Source organism: Coturnix japonica, chromosome 17 (assembly GCF_001577835.2).
Source record: "Coturnix japonica isolate 7356 chromosome 17, Coturnix japonica 2.1, whole genome shotgun sequence".
NCBI classification, from domain to species: Eukaryota; Metazoa; Chordata; class Aves; order Galliformes; family Phasianidae; genus Coturnix; species Coturnix japonica.
In genome coordinates this window covers 3,353,860-3,376,500 of record NC_029532.1, presented here as the reverse complement: position 1 = coordinate 3,376,500, position 22,641 = coordinate 3,353,860, and the positions used below count along the sequence as shown (strand labels likewise).

The 22,641-nt window shown below is 45.1% G+C and overlaps 2 protein-coding genes across 4 annotated transcripts in view; both read left to right on the top strand.

Annotated features, from left to right (window-relative positions):
• Positions 1–13,343, top strand: part of MEGF9 (multiple EGF like domains 9) — a 31,544-nt gene extending 18,201 nt beyond the window's left edge. The window contains exons 3-6 of the mRNA XM_015878845.2: positions 1,494–1,630; positions 4,555–4,689; positions 5,145–5,417; positions 8,461–13,343. Coding sequence (XP_015734331.1) covers positions 1,494–1,630; positions 4,555–4,689; positions 5,145–5,417; positions 8,461–8,915 — 1,000 coding nt within the window. The 3' untranslated portion in view covers positions 8,916–13,343. The remainder of the gene's footprint in view (positions 1–1,493; positions 1,631–4,554; positions 4,690–5,144; positions 5,418–8,460) is intronic.
• A 2,524-nt stretch (positions 13,344–15,867) lies between these two features.
• The window catches only part of CDK5RAP2 (CDK5 regulatory subunit associated protein 2), a 66,420-nt gene continuing 59,646 nt past the window's right edge, over positions 15,868–22,641 (top strand). For all 3 annotated transcript variants that reach the window (XM_032448014.1, XM_015879253.2, XM_032448013.1), the window contains exons 1-4: positions 15,868–16,034; positions 16,148–16,209; positions 17,654–17,721; positions 21,525–21,635. In XM_032448014.1, coding sequence (XP_032303905.1) covers positions 15,982–16,034; positions 16,148–16,209; positions 17,654–17,721; positions 21,525–21,635 — 294 coding nt within the window. In that variant the 5' untranslated portion in view covers positions 15,868–15,981. The remainder of the gene's footprint in view (positions 16,035–16,147; positions 16,210–17,653; positions 17,722–21,524; positions 21,636–22,641) is intronic.

Genomic DNA, 22,641 nt, shown 5'->3' with positions numbered 1-22,641 from the left:
CCTTGGGAAAGGAAAGAAAGAAGAAAATAAACCATTGGAGCTTGCTAAGGGTTTTCTGTTACATCATTAAACCATGCTCAGCATGCCTCCAAACAGCCCTAAGGCTGTGCTGCTCATGTGCCCATCCATCTTGTGTCCGTCTGTCCCCCTCTTTAGGGGTCTTTGTGCAGGAGCACAGCTCCCATCACAACTGCATGCTGTGATTTCTCTTGGACCACAGATATTTTTATGCTTTCATTATTTTCCTTGCAAAGAGGCCTTGAGTTCCTGTGCTGAGCAGTGATCTTTGTATCTGTGTGTCCATCCCCGGCCATCAGTCCTGGCTGGGAGTTACCTGTGATGCTCTGCAGCTTCAGGCCCAACACAAGGCAGGATGCTACAGAGGTGGGATCCCTTTGTGCCCTGTTCTAAGGGCACTCCCAGGCAGAGTTGAAGCTGACTGAGATGTTGGGATCTGGGGCCTGGTTCTGTCCCATCCCATCCCCGCATCACTTCATTGTCAAGAGCTACAAGCTGGCTCTGAAATGGAGCTGAGCAATTGATGTCGCTGCATCAAAATGTTTCCTCCTCCCTTCCCCCAAAGCCTCCCCCAAAAATGAAATTCCTGGTGTCGGCTCAAAATGCAGCTCCGTTCTCACTGTGCGAGTATTAAACTGTGGCTCTTTTCTTTCAAGTTTCTGGATTTTTATGGGCACGCTCGGTCTGTTAACAGGACTTTTTTTGTGGTTTCAATGCATTTATATCATTGACCTTTGCTTTAAAAAGTGTCTGACAGCCCTTACTGGGCTGGAGCTATGAAAAGGAGTGTTGTAAGGGGGCTTTATTCTATGGAAGCAGTGACCACAGGGAATGCTTTATATTTGCTGAGTGATTTAATTCTTGCACATGCAGAACCTGGCTCTGTGCCATATGTAACATGTAGAGAAAAGGTCTGCTTGAGAGCCATTAAAATTAAACTTTTCCAACCCTTTTTTTGTTGTTGTTGTTTTTGGTAAAAAATAGCTTGCTTTCTTGTTATTGTTATGCTCACGAGTAAAATCAAGGGACTCTGCCCTAAAATGCTCCATTGAGTGGAGTCAGTGGGGAAATAAAGCTTTAAAAAATGACGTTGGAAATTATGACGTCTGAGGAAAGGTGCAGGGGGGTGTCAGTAAATATAGGCATGATCATAAGGTAAGAGGCAATAAGACAGAGCCCTGGACTCTTGGAAATCCTGATACTGTTGTCTATCCCTACTTGGCTCTTCCCATCCCTTGCCCTCTTACAGGAATATCTGCCCAGCGATGGCCAGAAGTAAATAAAACTGAACTGTTTTCTGTTTGCTCTCATTGTAAACACCGCGACAACATTTGGATTAATGTCAGGCCTTGTGAAAAGCTTTTGAAAAAGCCAAATGTTTGGAGCCGCAGATTTGTAATTGCAAGGACCTGATGGTTTTTAAAGGTCTCTTTTTTATGATTTAATGATTTCACTGCTTGTTTTTCTCTATGCAGCGATGGGAAGTGCCGGTGCAAAGTCGGTGTGACAGACCTGAAGTGTGACCGGTGCAGTGATGGGTATTACAAAGCCAACAGCACCTGTGAGCCGTGCCAGTGTAACAACCACTCCAGCACCTGTGACCGTGTAACAGGTAACGCTGCCTTCCCCTCCTGAGCCTGCAAGCTTTGCCTTCTTTGTCTCCTTTCCCTATTTCACTCACCCCACTGATCTGCATCTTTGTGCTTTGAGTGCTCAGGATCATCACTGTGAGGCTGAAATTAAGATGTAGGGCAGGGCTGGAGGGAGTGCTGTTCCCAGTGAAGCCGATAAAGGCTGTGTTATTTGCTCCAGGCTGCAGCGCAGAGCCTTTATCCTGCAGTCTCTATCGGAAATCAGTGCTCCATTGTTCTCCTGCACAAACACAACACGGGCTCTTAAGGAGCTTTTGTTTCACTGCTGTTTACCTGGAAACATATACCATGCTGGCAGTGACGTAAGGGGACTGTTATTGCCACAGATAACGTAATTAGTGTTGGGAAAAACTGGCAACATCTAATTACTATTGCTTACTTCTTCTGAATTTGCCTCATTTGTTATCCTTGATCATCCCTTTGGCTGTCTCTTGTGCATACAGGTGCTGATGGGGTGAAAGTGTTGAGGCATCTGTACTTGGGTGGTATATGGGAGGATGGGGAGGCTGAGCTGTTCCAGGTCTGCACTCCTTAGAGTTGAATTCATTCATTCCTACTCTGAACTTCAAGCATGGTTTTATGTTCTCTTGATATTGCAGGATATGAGCTTGTAGCTAAAGCTGTGCACACATCAGCTGTTATGCTGATTTGGAGCTGGCTGTGTGGGTTTTGTGAAGGAGTGAGATAATCTGCTCTTCCTTCTTCTCCCACGACGATCCCCCTCTCTTGATTCAAACCCCAGTACAGCCCTGGCCTCTGCAGCTCTGCAAAGAAAAGCTCTCATTTCAATTAACGAGCTATTGTTGATTTGACAAAAATCCTTTTTTTTCCTCCCTTTTCCTCCATCTGCTTTATTTGCTGCCGGAGATGGGGGGAACCCAACAAAACCAGAACAGAAAACAGTTGATAAAGATGAGCTCCGACATCTAACAAGTAACACAGTGCTCTCAGCCTGCTCTAGAGACTGCACTTTGTGTGACCTCCCCAGCTTCACATCCACTGTGTGCAGTCTTTGTCAAATTTTCAAGGCTTTTTTCTGTATTAACGCTGTCCTTTGGGCTCCCTCTGGCGGCTCCTCACAGCCTGGCTCAGCTCAGCTCTGCCCAGGAGGAATACTTAGAATTATTGGGCTGGAAATTGGGCAGCCAGAAAGTCCCCACGTGGTTTTGCTTCCTCTGCTGTGACCCTCCTGCCTGGTGTTGGGGCTGTGTGGCTTCAGTTGTATCCAGCTGGGGTTCAGCCAACCCTGAGCTGTCCCCAGGGTGTTATCAGGGTGGGAAGAGCTATTAATTATTAAGGCTTTCCAACATTGATACTCGATTGCTGTGCACGGCTGAGCAACCTGCTGACTCATTGGAAGTGCAGCCATTTCACAGGGCAGATAAATGCTGGTAATTTCCATGGGCAGGAAAGACACTGGGCTTGAAATAACCACAGCTGTACAGAACGCACAGGTGTGAGCTCAGATTTATGCCTCACTGAAGCCTGCAGAGCACAGTTCAACGCACCCTCGGTGCTGATGGAGCATTCTGGCTTTCCAGGAGTGGATCTGCACAAGGCAGCCTGGCAAAGCAGCTGATTGAGGGCTGCAGCTGTGGGAACAGGGAGCAGGAGGTGATTTCCACTCTAACTCTGCACCTCTCCCACAAAAGCCACCAGCTCGTGTCTGGCAGGCACCCGGGAGCAGATCAAACAGTGTGTGGGAGCCGACGCCGCCGAGCAAGCATCCTGAGTCACCAGGGTGCTGCCGGCGCTGCTGTGGGTGAATCAGCCACTTCCCCAGTTCAGCAGCTAACCAGGGTTTGCTTCGTCTCCTTGGTGCTGGGCTTGGGATGCTCAGCTGCAAAGTCATTGCTTTGCAAGGAGAGGAGCAGGAGCCACGCAGTGGGCTTGTATGGAAGCCAAACTGCTTCAGAATTAATGAGAAAATCTGCTGTGGTTACGTTAATAGTCAGCATTAAATCAGTTCAGGATATTGGATGTGGTTAGCACTGATAGGAGCAGCACTGCTGGCGTAGCTAAGGGAACATCCTGTTGGTGCTCGGAGGTGCAGTGGATGTGTAGTGCTAGCTTGGGCTGTTACAAGGAGGCTGTTGCATTTTCAGAGTCTTGTGCAGGGGATTTAATCAAATAAACATCCCTCAGGTCACCGCCACCTCCAAGAGGAGCCTGCTGAATTACAGGATGTTCCTGCTGATGGATGGCCTTGTGGTCGATTTTTCTTTCTCTGTTCACAATAATATCAAAATGCAATTTAGAGGGCCATTAGGATACAGCCTCCGTGAGACACAGCTTGTCAGTTTTCTGATTCAGGGGCTTCCCCTGGCAGGTCTCCTTTGTCCCTGCAGGAAGGTCAGTCACTGATTGCTGCTGGCTCATGCCCATGTCAGACATTTCTCCTGTGCTAGGAATGGGGGGAGCTGGATCCACACGGGTGGGATGCAGCTGTTGGCCCCCACAGTGCTGCAGTGGTATTTGTTCATCAGCTTTGTAGTGTGGGTACATGAAAAGACGCAAAGACATAAGCTGGAGGGAAGTCCCCTTGCAGAAGTGGAGGAGTTTAAGCATTGCCATCCTGGCTTGCTGTCACAGATACTGCCCCAAACACCTTCTGCTGGGGAATATTTAATATTGATAGCATGTGTTTACCTGCTCTGACCTTGAGCTGTGGGCACCTTTGCTGAGGCTTTTCACATTATATGTGTGTGTGGAACACCGTCAGAAGGTCATAAGAGTCCAAGGCAAGTCCCAGGATTGTGTTTTGGCTGGAGGACATCCTGAATCAGCTGTGAGCTCTGCTGATTGTGAGCACACCAGGTGGGTTCATGCTCCAAATGTTCTGCTCCAGTTCTGTCGCCAACTGGCTGCTCTACTCTGTCCCCAGGCACCTGCCTGCACTGCCAGGGCAACACGGAGGGGAAGCACTGTGAGCTCTGCAGGAGTGGCTTCTACAGGAGTGCCCAAAGCTGCCACCGCTGCCCCTGCTCCACCGTGGCATCGACCGGCACCTGCCAGATCCGTAAGGCTCTCCTTTTGGTCTGATTCCTCTTGGTCTGAGCTCTTCTCAATGTGTTTCAATTAAATTGCTGCTCAGTGTGCAATAACCATGGGGCTGGCCTATAGCCGGTGGGTCTCCCTGTGCTGGGACCAACCAGGGCATCTTGCTGGAAGCAGTGGCACCAGGTTGCTGCAGATTGCTGACAGCCTCAATTCAGGAGCAGGCATGTTTGCTTAGCAACGTGCTGAGCATGCTCTGTGATGGCTGGTACCCAGAAACCCACAAAGCTTTTTATTCTCTATAGAAACAGAAAATGCTGCAGTTAAAGAATTATATCGATAGCTTAGAATTTGAGGTTGATTAACAGGCAGTGGTTTTGCTGATGTTTGTTATCGTGGTTCACAGTCAGTTCCACAAAACAAACCCCACAGAGAGGGGCTATGGCACACAACTCTTCTGCTTTCTGTCTTCTGCAGAGCCCGGTGAAGCTGCCCCAACGTGTGATGAGTGCAAAGTTGGCTACACTGGCCCCAACTGCAACCAGTGTGCCAACGGCTACTACAACTCCGACAGCATCTGTGTCAGGTGCCAGTGCAATGGGAACGTGGACCCCACACTGTCCCCCAGCATCTGCAAGCCGGAGAGTGGCGAGTGCATTGGGTGCCTGTATCACACCGCTGGCTTCCACTGCCACGAATGTGAGGATGGCTATGTCAGGGACCCCGAGGGAATCAACTGCACCAGGAAAGGTAAAATGTGCTCCTGGGCTCATGGCTGGAGCCTGCTGTGTGTGTCAGATGCACATGAGCTGCCTGGAGGCTGGGGAGGGGGTGCTGGTAATTGCTCATGTGGTGGGTTTGGACTGAGAATGGAGCAGCTTTGAAGTCTTCCATGGGAAATAGTGAAACCCATACCTCTAAAAGGGCTGGCTCACAGTGGAGCACAGGGAAGACATAAGAAGTATTGAAAAGAGCAGCAGCAATGGATGCACCCGATGTGCTGCTTGCCCTCAGCATTCTGCAGATACCTTGAGTTTCCCACACAGGTCAAGACAGTGTTCTGGGGACTGATAGTGACTAACTCAGAACTAATCTAGATATTCTTGTTTTGGCTTTGTAAATGGGAAAGCTGAATCTTCCCCGAGAGGCAAGAGCTGGGCTCACGCAGCAAGAGAATGCCAGAACTTAGTGGTACTTGCTCTGGGTTCTCTCATCTGTCTTCAGTGTGCACCTGAGATGCTGCATGTACCACCCTCAGGTGCAAGCTGGCTCTGGTACTTAGAAAAGCTAGTGCACAGTGAAACTTAGAGTAAAATCACAGAAAGTAGTTCTTACATTCCCAGTTCAGTGGTTATCAGGAAGTTATTCCTCAAGGTGGATCTCCAGCTCCATGCATAGACACAATTTCAGCACTCTTTATGTGTTAGGTAAAAGAACTCATTGTTCAGGAAATGCACCTGGACCCAAATTCATCCTTGTCACCAACAGAGATTGAATCCAGATCTTCCATTAGGAGCTAATGTGGTTTTTACTCCTGTGCTGCTCTCTGGAGGTGCAATCACTGAGCCCTCTGTGCAGGGAGATAATCAATACAAAGAAAGTTGAATGCTCATTAGCTCTAACTTTGCAGATGCAGGGCTGGAAATGACAGTTTTGCATTGGGTCATCCATTATCTCCCTCTGCACAGCTCTGCCATCGTACAAAGCACTATGTGACCTTGCTCCATTAAAATCCATATGCATGATTTTGCTTGTATACTTGCAGCTTTCACCACAATTCATTTTATTTTAAGGACATAGTTAAGCCAGTTCCTGATGTGGGAGAAGACTGTCACTGTTCAGAGGGACAGAGACATGTGTTCATCTAGCTTTCCTGTTTCCTTGACACCTATTTTTTCTCTTTCTGACAGTTTCTTTCACTTGTCTAAAAACTGACTTGCTGAAGTACTGTGCATTAACTGATATAGCATGACATGTTCACAAACCACCGGTGTGTGTGAGTGACCTAGTTTGGAATGGTTTCTGGAGTGAAATCCTCACCAGATCTGCAGGTGAAATTGTTGGGCTCTGAGGCTCTGTTAAGCCATCAGAGTTGATATGACAACACACTTTGCTCTCCCTGGACAAAGCTAAAACCAGCCTCAGCTTTTTACACAGACCATTTTCAAACCTTACCAGGTGTGATGCTTTAGCAGCAGCTTAGGAGAACAGTCAAGAGTCACATGGGATGACCAAAGTGAAGGATTTGGATCCCCAGATGGCTGCTGATCCTGCTGCAGCGATGAGGTGCAACAGGGCACAGAGGAAGCCAAACTGGGGTTGCCATCTGCAGAGTATTGCTGTCTGGGTTAAGTGCTGCTTGCACAGCCCTGGTTCCCTGGAGCTCACTCATGGCACGAGTTAGTGGCAGTTTCGCAGAAGCAGCTGGATATGATGCTCACGATGAAGCTGCCAAAGCTGCCCATTGACTGAACAGCTGCTGCTCTCAAGGAGCAGGCCTAGGACATCTGGAGGGCTGGCACAGCCTCACCAAGCAGAAACAGGCACCCTTGTCGTGGCCCAGAAGCTGCAGCCCGCTGTCAGAGCATGGCACTGTTTCCTGTGATGCTGTCATCAGTTCCAGGATATGTTTTCACCCGGGACACCCTTGCCAGCATTTAGCTGGTGCTGACTCACAAATAAGGCTCTGAAAAGTCCTGTTTCCTCGCTGGTGAATCAGCCATTGTCTCAGTTCTGTTTTTGCTAATTATAGCTACTGGCTGAATTTGCCAAGAATTAAGTGTTGATGAAGGAATTTGGAAAGAATGACTGAATTCCTCATGCCATTCTCCCAAAGCTGTATCCAGGAATCTCCCGTCACATTCCTTCCTTCTACTAGATTCTGTCCATTAACCCATAGAGAAGTTCCTTCTGTCACCCAGCATCCTTATCAACCTAATGCAGCACCTGCAGTGAAAAGAAGCTGCTGCTGGGAGGACTCGAAGCAGGAGCCTGAGTTAGGTTCATGCTGCCTCTTTTAGAGGAATTTCTTTCTCCATCACCTGAACTGGGAATCTATCAGCCCAAAGTTAACCCTTGGGAGTTCTCCTGAGGGTCCATGGCTGGAGATATGCTCAATATAGGCAGCTCCTGTTGCCACTGGAGATGCAACCTTGTTCAAACTGACTCTTTCAGAAGAGGTTTCCTCTCCTCAGTCATCATTAGCAGACTTTCCAGGAGAGCTGGATCAATACAGAGCAGCACCATCAGCTGTAATTGCCGCAGCTGTAAGTGGGTTTAGGATGAAGTTGTGTTTCTGATAGCAGAAACAGAAATGGAAGAGGGAGGGAAAGAAGGTGCAGAGTGTCCTGTGGAACAATGGATGCTGAGTACATTTTGATTGATTGAGGTTTCAGCTTCTGGAAGATTCTTACTGCTTTTACTTAAGAGTCTAAAATAGATTCACAGGTTAGTCTTGTGAAGAAAATACTTCATTGTAGTCGTATTTTGAAAGATACTCAGGTTCTTATGGCGCTTTCTGAGGCCTCAAGCTCAGAGGGTTTGAAGAAGGTTTAATCACCGTGTTTTCCCTCCTGGGAGATCTCCAGCACTGAATCTTGGCTTGTGCATTTGTTATCCGTCTTTGGGCAGTGAACTCATCTGTTCACCACCGGATTTGCACAGGATCTCTGCCATCAGGGAGCACTTAGAACTGTAGATTTGACTGGCATAATAACTGTTACGTAAGAGTGTGTTCGATTGCAGTTTATCATGTTTCTTTATTGATTGCATCTGTATTTTCTTTCTTTTGTAGAAGCCACTCCTGGCCCAGAAATAACAGAGTTTACAAGTCCTGCTCCGAACATTAGCAAGGCAACATCAGTTCCAACTGCAGTGACAAACAGTACATTGTCACCAACAACTATACAGACTATATTTCCTTTAAGTTCCTCTGACAATAGTACCTCTGCTTTCGCAGATGTTTCTTGGACTCAGTTTAATATAATTATTTTGACAGTCATCATCATTGTCGTGGTCCTACTAATGGGCTTTGTGGGTGCTGTCTACATGTACCGTGAGTATCAAAACAGAAAACTTAACGCTCCTTTTTGGACCATTGAACTCAAAGAGGACAACATCAGCTTCAGCAGCTACCACGACAGCATCCCCAACGCTGATGTTTCGGGGCTGCTGGAAGACGATGGGAATGAAGTGGCACCGAATGGACAGCTGACGCTGACGACTCCCATGCACAATTTTAAAGCTTAGAAGAGGAAGCGATCCAGCTGTTCCAAAGTTGGCTTTAAAGAAGTTACAGGGCTTGTTGAAGGGGTATCGGGATCCGTGCCAAGGCTCCGTACAGAGGAGTTTGTTCTTCAGATACTCTTAGCTGGGCATGCTGTAGCTCGCAGGTGAGCAGGAGGAAGGTGTAGTACGTCCGAATTTCAGGTAACGTGGTGAAATGCATTCGGTGTATTGTCCATCAGGACCCATATAATTCACTGTTGGTAAAGACTCGATTACGCTGATCTTAAAATATCCTTTTTACATAGAGGTGATGGGGCAGTGAAAGCAATGCTCCATTAATCAGAAGCTACTCCAGCCTAACACTTACGCCTGCATCTTTAGCTTGAAAAGTAGCTTATGAATTAACAGTGGATTTTCAGGAAGCAGACCTTTGTAAAGGCTTTGTATTACTTCCTGATGTGAATTTGCTTGAAAAGGAGGACATAAAACGGGAAATGATTGTTTACTGTACTACCAAGAAGCAAGTAGAGGAGTGAGTTGCACACTTGAACAAAAGCCACCGTTAACTGTTCCCACAAAGCTGGGAAACAGGAAAAAATATCACAGAAATATTAGGGAGGAGAGTAAGCTTTTCCCTTTCTGAGTATTTATACAGGGTGATGATGCTATTAAAACATAGCAATCCACTTTTATTTTTTTTTCTTTTCCTAGCAGAGGTTTATGAACTTGTATAGTTTCTGTGCAAGGGAAGACGACGAGACATCTCAGGGTTGCTGTGTACAAATAAAAGCTAGGCTTAATACCCTACCCTGATAGCAATGGTGTGTTATGTATATAAAATGTAATATATCTTCTTGGAACTGTATTTGTAATTATTTGTAAAGAAAAAAGAAAAAAAGACAACCAACCAACCAAAAAAGCCGACAGCAAAACCATGGACCCGTCCCCAACATCCTCTGTTCCCCGGTCATGTTTTATCATCTAGATTTTAATTGTACAGTGGTTAGTGGCACTGTTTAAAAACAAAGGACAATGGGGTTGTTTAAGATACTGTAAATTAGGTGGCAATATTGTCAGAGCTGGGACTCTGGCAAACACCCACTGCTTCAAGCTTTTCTTCTAGTGTGTCATTGAATAACTTTGTTTTTTTTTAAGAGAAAATGTGAGTGCTCCCTACTTGCATCTGTCAAATTTCCCTATTCCTTTAAATACAGAGGAAATAGCCAGCATTGCTACGCGTAGAGCCTGGGAGGTGTCCAACAGGCAGATGTACCTTTTAGTTATTTGTTTTGAAGTCTCTGTACAAGATGCAGATACACTGGTGTGGATGCACTGAGAGCCTGCTCTCAATGACTGAGCTTTCCTGAAGCGGCTGCTCTTCACATGAGGGATCTTGGTGCTGTCCATCCCATGTGGACACGGTGCTGGCTATGGCTGGGTACAGCCTGCTGGCTTCCCTTGAAGGATGGAGGCAAAAATTGCCTGGATTTGGGTGGAAATGGCTTTCAGCTCATAGAAAGCGATCAGCACTTCTGGCTTTAAAAGCTGAAAGTGTGGGTGCTTTCAGGAAATTCATGTAGCACAAGGTGGTGGTGGAGAATCAGCTGTCTAAAATTCAACAAGAGGGGACTAGGTTTTATAGGTTCCTCTGAGTTTTCAGTGGGCCTGGCAGGCTGTTGGCACCGAGAGAAGAGCAAATGGGCAGCACAGTGTGGGGAGGTTGTGCCACGTGGCTAGTACTGCTGGGCCAGCCCCATGTAAATCAATAGCATTGTGCTGAATATGCACTAATATTACACCCAACTCACAGGCGACCTCCAAAACAAAGCTGCATCACTGTGCGTGTTGGAGCTCTGCAGGTGATTGGTGCTGAGGAGGAATGAAGTACCTGCTAAGGGTCAGCAGGAGCTGGCTGATGCATCCTCAGAGCTGGGCAAAATGACTATTTCTCAGTGTGAGAAATGCTAGGAAGAATGTGGTGGTTATTTATTTGCTTTCTGGTGCTGCATGGAGGCTTTTCTTATCTTTGGAGACTTTTTGGGGGGGTGGGGGTTAGGGAATAGGTGCTTTAAACACAAGCACAAAGATGCCATTTCTGCCTCAAAAGCTTGTTTGATTTAAAGGAGAGGCACAGCAAAGAAGGAAAATAGCCAAGAGGATGGTGAGAAATGGTGAGAGGAGAATGTGGTATTGCATAGAGGAACGTGGAAAAACTACTGCTGCCTGCTATGGGCCTGAGTGAGGTCATGTAGTTCTATAAGTCAGACTGAAGTTTGAGCAGTGCCACATTTAGTTATCAAATGGAGGAGGAACAGTGGAGAAAATCTGGATATTGCTAATCCTTGAGTTACTCTTCCAGCTTTTAAAGAGCAGAATGGTGACAAATAGAGAAGTTCCTAAAAGTTGTAATTATTTGCCAGTGCTCATTTTGCAATACTCTTGCACTTGGTCACTTCGAAGGGCAGGGAGAGGTGATTTAGGAACTGTTAGCTTCTGGGACTGATGCTAGCAGGCAAAGTGAAGGATGGGTTGTTCACTTTAATGCTTCCAAAACAATTTAGTAGATGTTATCCTCTTTGCCACAAAACACCTCTTCCCCAGATCTGGTAACACGGTTGGCTACCTTGTAACTGGGATAAGGTTTAATGTTTCTCTGGCTGTAAAAACAGTAACGGGTCTGTGAACTGGAGCAGGAGTTCAGGTACTGAGCCCTCCCATCCCATATGCTGCAAAGGGAGGTGTTTGTGTCTGGGCTGCTTCTGACTTCCAGAACTGTAAGAGCTTTGTGTTTTAGCCCTGGGTTTGAAAAGATGAGGAGGTCAGGATACCTTATGCAAGGGAGGGTGATGCAGCCATGGTCTGTGGGGGTTGTACATCTGGACGAAGGGATCTAGATGGTACCTGTAGTTGTGATGGGAAGAATGGCTGGGTTGGGGGCCTGGCTGCTCAGGTTTAGGCAGCAGAAGAAAGCACAGAAAGGATGTGGCAGTGGGACAGTGCTTGTGAGATTGCAAGTTGACTCAACAGCCAGGCAGAACCTTGGTGTGGAGGAATGATATTTATAAAGGGATACCCCAACAAAGAAAGAATGAACAGCTTCATGTTTGACTTTGGTCTGAGATTAAGTTCTCCTTGCTGCCTCCATCAATTGTGCAGTCATCCCCCAGGCACTGTGGAAGGTGAAGTTACATCTCCAGTCAGCTTGGGTTGGTATCACTCCTGGATGGAGTGCAGAGCCATAACACCTGTGCCAGGGTACTAAAGACCACCAGGACCACCAGCCTGCCCTATGTTATAACTTGTCATGAAGCTTCCCAGATGCTGAGGTTTGCAATTGCCGTGTTGGGGTATGGGTAGATTAGCCCAAATGGACTTAACGGGGCAGCACTGGGGTCCAACTCAGTGGCTATCAAGAAAAAGGCAAAGACATCTATATGACTTGTAGGGCTGATGTAGCAATACAGATACCCAGAGCTTTCATTTCTAATGGGGTATACAACTGTCTGGCTGCAGTGGTGTGACCACTGTGGGGAAAGGCAGTGGTAGGATGGTACGGTAGCTGGATAACACAGAAAAGGTACGATGAGGTGAGTAAGGGTGGGAAGCCAGCTCTGCAGATGATCCTTGGGGCTGTGAGGCTCTGTGGAACCAGCTGATCTGGATGGGGTGAGTTCAGTTCCACAAGTAACTGAAGGCAAGAGGATATAATGGAACAGATAAAGGGCAAAAAGCAATGATGTGTCAAAGGCATGGGGCAGCCTGGCTGGCTCACAACTTAGGAGAGCATTTGGTAAGCAAAGTGCAACAGACATGCAAAAGTATGATTGGGTTAATGTGAGTAGATGATCTTAAATCATAGGAACCACTGTAGCTAGAAATAACTGCATGGAGCAGTAGCCCTGGGGAGCTGTCAGGAGATGTCATCCATTGGAATGATAATTCCCTTGGAGCAGGCTGAGCAAACTTAGCACACTGGATGCCTTTTATTGAAAGAGGAGGGGATGTATTCAGCATCCTTCAGGTATCCTGGCCCAGTTAACCACTGCTATACAGCGTCTTATCCTAAATGTTAAATGCAATGTAAATGTGGCAGAAAGTTTGCACGGTCTCCTTTAAATAATGGATGTCAGATCGAATCCTAAAAATACATTTCTCATTAAAGTGAAGTTTTGAAATGAGCTCCCACAGGATTCTGCTCTTTGTGTGTCAGAGGAATGGATTAAAATCAGAAAAATGTGGGCCTTGTACTTGCTCCCAACTGAAACCCATCAGTCTTACTACACATCCAAATAAGGCGTCTCCTAAGCTATATGCTATGCTGACAAATGCATTTCTAGAAGAAACAAAAGGAAAAAAAAAGTGTATGATTTGAATATATGTCAGAATTTATACAGAAGAATGTTATTTAAAATGAATAAAAATAAATGTATATAATTTGTATCTATGCCACTCGGATTGTTGCATTTGTTTTTTGTTCATTTGAGTTCAGCAGGAGCCTTTGTACAGATAGCAATCAGAGCTGGCTTGAAACCTAGAGGAATGAATCTGATCTCATCCCAGTAATGACATTTGTTCCAAGAGAATTATTCCTTCACTATTCCGCTGTATGTGAGATGAGAACTGTGGCCTAAAAATGTTTTTTAACATCAGATATTCATTAGTCCAGCTGACACTGTGTCAGATAATCCATCTTAAAAATGAGCCCTGTGATCTGTTGTGTCTGCTTATTAACCATTCCAGCTTTCAGCTTTTATTCATGTGTTTGGTAGCTGGACAGCCAACACTTATTTCCCCATCATTTAATGTGATATTCACACAGACATATTTTGTCAGAGATCTGTGCAGTCATTTAAAATGCAACCCACAAAGCAAAGAAATTAGAAGAGGATTTTGTATTTTTCTTCTTCATGACCACGATGGGTCTTCTGCAGATAATTTATGTTTATCAGACACTCTGAAATCCACATCTGTGCTGTCAGTAGTATTAGACATGTTTTTGGCCGTGCCTGCAAAAGGACTCATAAGAAACTTGCACTTTCTCACTTTTCAGAGTTATCTGTTTGGTGTAAATACAAATGCTAGTTTTGCATGGTAAATGTTGTGTCTAACTCTGACTCCTATTAAGCAAAGAACCTGAAGAGAGGTGAGCCAGCTTCAATTAAGCAAATGTAAGAATGACACATTCATTCAAATACTTAACAGAGCCAGAGCTATAAAAGCAAGGGCCACACTAGTGAAAATCCAGGCAGTATATTGAGACCTGATGTGCATTAGCAGAACAGTTTGATTCTGCGTGACTTAGCTGAGGAGGAATCTTGCTCAGGAGTGAGCAAAACTGAATGCTGAACTAGGTCCCCAGTGCCAAGACATGAGGGCAGCAAGCAACCCAGGTTCAGCTGGTGGTGACATCCATCCTTGTGCCACCACCATACTTCTGCACTGCACACCCTGCTCCCTCAGGCTTTGTGGTCAACACAGAATCATAAAATGGCTCAGGTTGGAAGGGACCTTAAAGAACATCCAGCTCCAACCTTCTGCTGTGGACTGGTTGCCCCCGATCAGATCAGGTTGCCCAGGGCCCCATCCAGCCTTGTCTTGAATTCCCCCAGGGATGTAATCCACAATTCTTAGGGCAACCTGTGGATCATACCATTGCACTGTTGTTAAGTATGTATTTCTTAGTTCCCTTTAGCACTTTGTTTCTGGACCAGTAAGAATCTCAGACTGGCTTCTGAAGTAGAACACCATTCCAGCTTGGCTTGCTGGTATAAGGATTTTCCATAATCTCCCCAGATTAAGATAAGGTTAAATAACACTAAGAAGATTATCAGTTGTTGTTAATGGCTTTTAGACAATACATTTACCTTCCTTGCCTCCTGAAGCTGCAGATATTCAAACTTTGGGCAGTGTAGTAACCCAGAGGAGTTTTCCATCACATCTATGTATGAATGTGTGTACATCTCTGTCTGTCTGTATGCTGTTGTCCATCAGAGAATCATTTCACGAAGTGTTGACAAGGAAGGCACTTCTAATTTCCTTCCAGGAAGGAATATGCTGGAACTCTGCAGACTCATCACTTTGCGGCTGATGGATGGTGACTTAATAGCACGCATGAAATATATAATATCCTACTATAACCTTAACCAACGCCACACTGGTATCCTAAGTAAGTATTTACTCACTTTATGAAGTGAATGCTCGTTTCTGCTTTGTAAGGATGTGCAGGCACACTGCAGACGGGATGAAGGGATCTTGGTGCCATATGGAAGACACATATGTGGTTTTGCACACTGAGCTTCAGCAGGACAGAAGGTGAGGCCACTGCAAAAGGGGAGCTGGTCATTTCAGGTAATAAATGTCTCCAGAAGGCAGTGGGGGAGTTGAAGGGACTGAGTATATCTTAGGACCCTCAGACCCCCAAGTGTAAAGCATCAGGCACAGCTGACTAAGAGTAAAGCTCTCAATGTCTGGATTTCCTCACTGCCCTGGGCCAGCAGCTGCAGATATAGCTCTTTCCAATGGGAAAATCCCAGTGTTCTGATTCAAGTCTGGAACATCACAGGGATATACATCAATACCACAGTGTTAAGTGCTGAGGTAGATGTGCAAAGCAGACCAAGCCTCTGTGTGGCTGCGGTCTGCCGGTGACTGGAACTTCGTTCTAAAACTCGAGTATTTCATTCCAAATCTGTGCCCTCAGTAAAGATGACAACCCAGTATTACCGCCTTTCTGTTCTAAAAAGATGGCGGCTCTATACGTCGCTCCTCCTTCCCTCACTCAAGATGGCGCCCACCGCTCTCCTCCCCTGTATCCAGCTGGCAGTCACCACCCCACTCTGCCCTCAACCAACATGGCGCCCTCTCGCTCACTTCCTGCCAGTACCCACAACAAAAATGGCGCCTCCCCTTTCTTTCCCACCGTGCCCTCCCTTTGCCTTCCTCCTTTCTACCTTCAGCGGCTTCATCTCCGTCGACGCAAAGATGGCGGAAGCGGTTGCGGCCGTTTGAATTCCAGCAGAGCCGCCAAAGCTGCGCACAAAGGAGCCGGAGCCGAGTCTGGTCTTTGGGTCCGAGTGTCGGCAGCGGGATGGATTCTCTACCAGGGGAAGACATGACGCTGCCTGTGGGCTTCGAAGCCAGGTAGGTGGGGGAGTAACAGGGGGACGAGGAGCTGAGGTAACCGGGCCGGATTGAGGTGCCCCCCCCTTATGGTGTAAGGCCTCCCCGCTTCTCAGTGTCTTATTGCTTCGCAGTGTCTCCGTGATGCCGGACATCTCCCGTGAGGGCCCGCAGCTTGAGCCGGCCGGCTGCAGAGGTGAGGTGGGACCGTGGGGTGATGGTGGTACCGGGTTCTGCTGCCCCGATGGGGTGGGGGCTGTGTCTGGGTCCCCCAGTCTCTTTATGTCTGGTTATAGCGCATCACTCTTTATCCTCTTCCACACTGAGAACCTTCACTCTCTAATTAGATATATGTTTCTAAACGATGAGGTGTCGTTACGTTCGGCATCCTTCGGGCTAGCTGACAAAACGCTTGTTTGGAAATCAAATGGCTGAGAGGTACTATTGAGAAGTACTGCTTGTCAAGCTGGCTGTTCTTTGTTCTGCTCTGCGAGTGTAAGGCATGTGTTTCTGATTTGCCTTTGTTCCTGCCTGTCTCCAGCAGTGTAACCGGGCTCAATTCGTCGTGAAGCAGCAGATAATGCAAACTGAGCCAGGCTTACCAGGACCTCACAGAATGACCCGGGTTGGAAGGGACCTCAAGGATCATGTAGTTCCAACCCCCTGCCTGGCAGGGCCACCAAACATACACCTTTACTAGATCAGGTTGCCCAGGGCCCCGTCCAACCTGGCCTTGAACACCTCCAAGTTTGGGGCATCCACAACCTCCCTGGGCAGCCTGTTCCAGGGCCTAACCACTCTCCTAGTGAAGAACTTCCCCCTAACATCCAACCTAAATCTTCCCTCTTTTAACTTAAAACCATTTCCCCGTGTCCTGCTATTGTCAGCCCTTTTGAAGAGTTTACTCCCCTCCTGGGTTTAAGTTCCCTTCAGGTATTGAAAGGCTGCAGACCTCCTTGCTTCCAAAAGCCAGCAGTGATGCTGCTGCCAAATAATGTGACCGTACTCAGCCTCGGGCTCGAGGAATGCGGTTTTGTGATTGTTAATTAGGATGTCAAGAGTTAAAAGCAGTTTGGTATTCCCTGGGATGCTTTAAAGGCTGATCTATGTGGCTACACAATGACTTTGAAAGTACTTTAATGAAGTGTTTGAATTCACGTGGGTGTTTGCCTAAGGCCATGGATGCCTCTTTGTACTTAGGATAACTCAAGTGCTACGAGCTGTATGCAATCTCGCTATTTTCATTAAGTTTACTCTCATGGGAGCTTTGAAAGGAAAGGGTTATATAGCCCTGTTAAATGCAGTTGTTGCAGAACATATGTGCAAGCAGTTTAAATACATATGTGTTCAGAAGGCGTTGTGCTTTAGGAATACCAATGCTGGTCATTTGCAGCTCCTAATAGGACTTCATTCTGATACTGGAGTCTGTTGCAGATGCTCTGAAGGCTTGTGTTTAGAAGTGTCTTGTAAAGTCTCTTGACTTTAAAGTTCAAAATGCAGAGGTTGTGATGGGGCCAGATATTGGGATCAGAATGAAATCTGGGCTGTAGCTGGATGGCAATACTAAAACTCACTGTTTTCAGAGTGAAACCTATCTTGGATTCCTTTGCCTGAACTCATTCTGTCTCTTCAATGTCCAGGATTACCAGATGTGGCAGAAGACACAGTCTCACCAACCAGAGCTCGGACCATGAAGGACTATGAAAACGTAAGTGGGCTTTTAATTTAAGACTTAGTGACAGTGTTATGTCTGAGGTAATTCTGATATGCTGCCTGCAGTGGATTGGGCTCTCTGTTTATATCAGAGGTGTGATCTGTAGCTATTTGTGCTGTCAACCCCCATCTCTCTGCCTTTAAAACCAAAGGCAAAGCATTGCTGTAAGGCAGACCAGCCAGCTGTTGCTTTTAAGTTGCGAAACAGAAATTAGCACCATCTGCTCAGAAGTGGATGTAATCACCAGAAACAGAGCGTAGTTCACAAGTCTGCCATCGATTCCTTGTATTTCAAGGGAGCATCAAACCCATCTTCATTTATACCTGTGTAGGATTTTGTGTTTTAATTCACTGCTGTGTGGTATCTCTTGCGCTTACATACAAGCTTTTGTTATAAAAGGTCTAATATGTGCCAGTGCTGTAGATAAAACTGGTTTTGCTGCTTACTGGAATACAGAGGAAATCATCAGATGCTTTTAAAGTGTCAACTACATTGAATAAACTGTTTAAATTATGAGCTAATTGTTTATGGCTGCTGAGTGATGTCTGTTTGGGTATAGCAGGACAACACTTCCGTAGAGGTTTTAATGTTGCTTAGCTCAAGTTCTTATGATTGCTTTACAGCTTGTGGCTTCCTATCTTCAGGACCTGTCACGTGTCGGTGGTTGTTGGTGGTGTTTAGTGTGCTTCTTACTGCCACTGTTACCTTTAGTAGCATTGCAAAGTCTGAAATGAGCTTTTCTTCTGAACTCTCTCACACTTTCTTATTTTCCTCTGAGGAGAAAGTTGTGCTCTTTGTTTAGAACTGTTGGCTTGTTTTGGAAAGTCTTAGTAAATTAGTGTTTCTTGCTGTTTCCGTTTCAGTTTATTTTGGAATATTGTCTGAGGTAGAAGGGCTCTGCTTTGGCATTAGTATATGCTTAAAGTCTTTTACTATGACATGCACAAGACCCTACTCTAGAATATATATTCTGCAAAATGCTGTACTCTCAGCAGCATCCATTTTCACAGAGAAAAATGTTGGAGAAGGAAAGATCTGTTGTTGGTTATGTGTGAAGGAGGAGTTCTATTCTCTTGGAGAAGGCAGAAGAATTTATGCTGTGCTTTTTACCTTTGGCCCACAGGTCTGTATTGCTGAGGTGTATTAGAGATGAGAGATGTCAGTCTGGGCTTTGTGTGGAAGGGGAGGGGACTTCCTGGCGTGTACAAACCCCTTCTGTTAAGCTAAGCTGTGGGATTTCTTGGAGGTCTTTGTTATTAACAGCATCATAAAGCTCAGAAATCTCTTAAAGTAATGGCAGAAGAATCTAATAAAGGGTAATAAAGCACACTGGGTTTTCTACTGCTCCTGCTTTTGAGATTGCTGGTAACTGGAAGGCTAAATGTGAGAAAGGAAGCATTCACTTTTTTGTCCTTTTACTGTTTACTTAGCGATCCAGAAGCTGTTAGATGTGCTTGGACTGACATCATAAGCCTGCTCTTATCCTGCCTTAAAACAAATCTGAGTTAACATGTTGAAGGCAGATGTAATTCCTGATAGCTCCTGCTTGGAGATGAGTGTGTTGTGTGTATGTACACATAAGTGCATTTATTGAGCTTTGGGCTATGTTATTTGCTCAGGATGTGAGAAGGAAATGAAGGAAGAGTGGGAAACGACTTGGAAGGAAAGAGTGGAAGAACTTGCCTTGTGGTTTGGAGAGACCAGGGTGGATATGGTAACCTTTCAAGGGCATGCTGAGTGGACCTATGTGGGAAAGGTCCCCTGTATGTTAAGAGTTGGGGAGCATACAAAGGTAGATAATCCTGGGGGTGTTTATGATGCGTCCTGGAGAAGGGGAAAACACCAGTGACTTTAAATGTGATTACATGGACAAAATGACTTCATTAATTGAGGACCTTGTTATGATTTATTTGATGCTCACGAGTACAGTTATTGGTAGCAAGCTAGGGTACTTTGTATATATGTGGTTCTTTGTGTTCTTGTCTGTGTGGTTTTGTTTATTTATCATTATTATTGTCTTCCCAAAGCCATTCAGAATTGTGCTGGCTTGTAAAATGGCCTCTGCTGGCAAAAACTGTGCTGTGAAACCACAGCCCCTGCTGACAGATGCTGCTTTGCATAAAAGTGGCTCTGTGCAGACTTGGAGAGGAGCTGAGCTGAGCTGGGGAAGTGGTATTTGCTACCATGGTATCTGTGGTGTGTAATTTTCCGTGCAGTATATTGCATTTCCCTCTGTTTTTGTGACGTCTTTGCTGTTTCTCCTCTTTCATTCTTAAGTACGGACATGGAAATGTATAAAGGCATCAACAGTGGTTCTGTAAATGCAGAAGGAATGCAAAAGAACTGCCATGAAATTTCCTTTGCAATGTGAACTTGGTGGTATTTTACAGGTTGCTTTTTATTAAGCTATAACTTTTAATTGTTGCCTGCTCAGATTCACTTTGCACTGGGGAACTGAATGTCAGAGGGAACACTGATTTCACTTCTTCATTTCTGATGGTGTAGTATGTTTGCTTGCCTTCTGAAAAAAGGATGCTTAAGCTGTTTGGTTTAATTCTGTTGCCACAGAAATACATGAGAATGGAGTTAAGGAATGCTGAGATCTGAAATCGTTTTTTCTTTTTAGTTCAGATCTGTACTGAAAGTATGAAGTGTAGCAGAAATTCAGCTCTTACAACTTCAGTCTTTGTTAGATTGAGTCTTTATACTCCTTCCAGTTGCTCAGATGCCTCCTGATCCTCAGGAGCTGTCATGCTTTAAGCAGTCGCCACTTCTGCAGTTGATGTTGCCACTGTTTGTGGTCATTGGGATGGCAGTGTAGGGATACAGAAAGGAGGGAAGGAGTTAACTATGTGCACTGCTGCACTGAAGACAGCTTCTGCAGGATGTGTGGATGGGCCATAGAGTTGTTACAGAGCTCTGGATTTCTGGTTGCTTGGGTGATGCTTGCTTCTGAATAATAAAGGGGCACCTTGCTAGGCAGAGATTGTTACACTGAGCAATAGATTGTGAATGCAAGTGGTGAGAGGAGTTAAAGAAAAGTGTCTTCCTAGGCTTACACAAGCTGAGTATTATAAAAATTGCATTGGTAATAACTTTTACAAGTGGTACTATACTGTTCTGGAAAAGCCTACATAAATGTTTTATTAGGAGCTCTGTAGCATATTAGATTTCCTTTTGCTGAGAGCATCTGACAGGGGTCACGAGGCTTATTTGAATGAATGTTTTATGCTTGGCCTCTTAAAACATTTCAGTGGGAGACTCTTTTTAATGAAACCATCCGCTATGTTACTGCTTCTACTAGTTCAAAAATCATAAGTCCTGAAGGACGTGTATAACAAGCCATTTTTTTCCCCAAAGAATTGTGCTATGAAATATATAGGAGTGGATAAAGATTTTATTGGTAGTTGATTTGGTTTTGCTGCCTTGTGTGCCCGAGGCTTTGCCCCCATGAGTTGTGCTCCTGTCTCATATTCGTTTGGTTTCTCTTCATATGAAGTCAGACAACATATTAGCACTTAAAGGAGTGTTATAAAGAACACTGCAACAGCACACTATGTGTCTTAAACAGTACTCTTCTATAATCATGATTTCAGTGCCAATGTATCAGAGTTTTGAGGGCTAAAAGTAAGTGTATGTGTATGCACACACATGCATGTCTCACCATGTTGGTTGGATTCTATCTCAGTAATTGTCTTTCACCATAGAGAGCAAAACCAAGTGGATGTGGGTCTTGCTGTTTGTTTTCCTTGATTTGAAACTCATAATGTAGTTGGCTCATTTTCTTTCTTTCACAGCAAATCTCTGATCTGAAAAAGGAGAACTTCAACCTGAAGCTTCGTATATACTTCCTGGAAATGCAAATGCAGCAGAAGTTTGATGGTCCCACTGAAGATATGTACAAAATTGTAAGTGCTTAGAATATCATAAGAGAATTATGTATCTTTGAAGAGTTTGTTTAATGGGAAAGCTGCCTGTTTTACTTCTGAATCTTTCTCAGCTGGCAATCTCAGTATGACTCTCTTATTCTGCTCTCTGACTGCACACTGGAGGAGTCTGCTTCCTTCCTAGCAGTTCTTTAATGGTATTTCACCAGCACCGTGAAAGCCTGCTAATCAAAGTGGCAAACTCTCCAGTCTATGTGGAGCTGTTTCCTATGGAGCATGTAGATGAAGTTGTATTTGGGTTGTGTATAGCTTCTTGTTTTATTTAGTTTTGTTTAGTTCCTAAGTTTGTAGAAGAGAGAATGTGGTTTGGTTTTCATGTTTAAGTTTGAAGAAGGGTTTGAGTCTATGCATCCATGGGACAGCGTTTACTTTGTCTACATTCTACAAGACATTCATTTTGGTAATGCAGTGGCATTAAGGCTCATCTATAATAGAATGGAAACTTCAGTTTCTCTTGATGGTTGTCGCAGTAGTAAAGTGCACAGCTGCCTGGCTAGGTCATGGTTTCAACTGTGACTATTGCTAATTGGTCTATTCTGGTCTTCTGCGCCTATTCTGGCCTGTCTTGTAATGACCAATGTATAGAAAATTATCTGTTAACTTGTGTGCCAAGCAGTTCTTGTATGATGTGTTTTCCCAGGCTGTAAGAAAATCATTTTTAAATGATTTAAAGCCTCAATAATTGGTACACAGATTTTAAAAAGAAAATCATTAGAAATTATAGCTTCCAAGCTGTAGTAACTCCCAACTTGATTTGCTTCCCTTCCCATTGTAGTTAAGGATACACACATGTGCATAGACTTGCTTGATTACAGCGGTCCTAAATGCTTGATGCTTTTAAAATGTGCTTTCATAAGCTGAAGTTGCTGTGCTGTTCTTATACCAGCAATACTTTATTTGCTGTTCCAAGCAAAACTGATCTATATGGTGATGTTAACTTATGCATGTGGTGACATCTGAGTTCTCT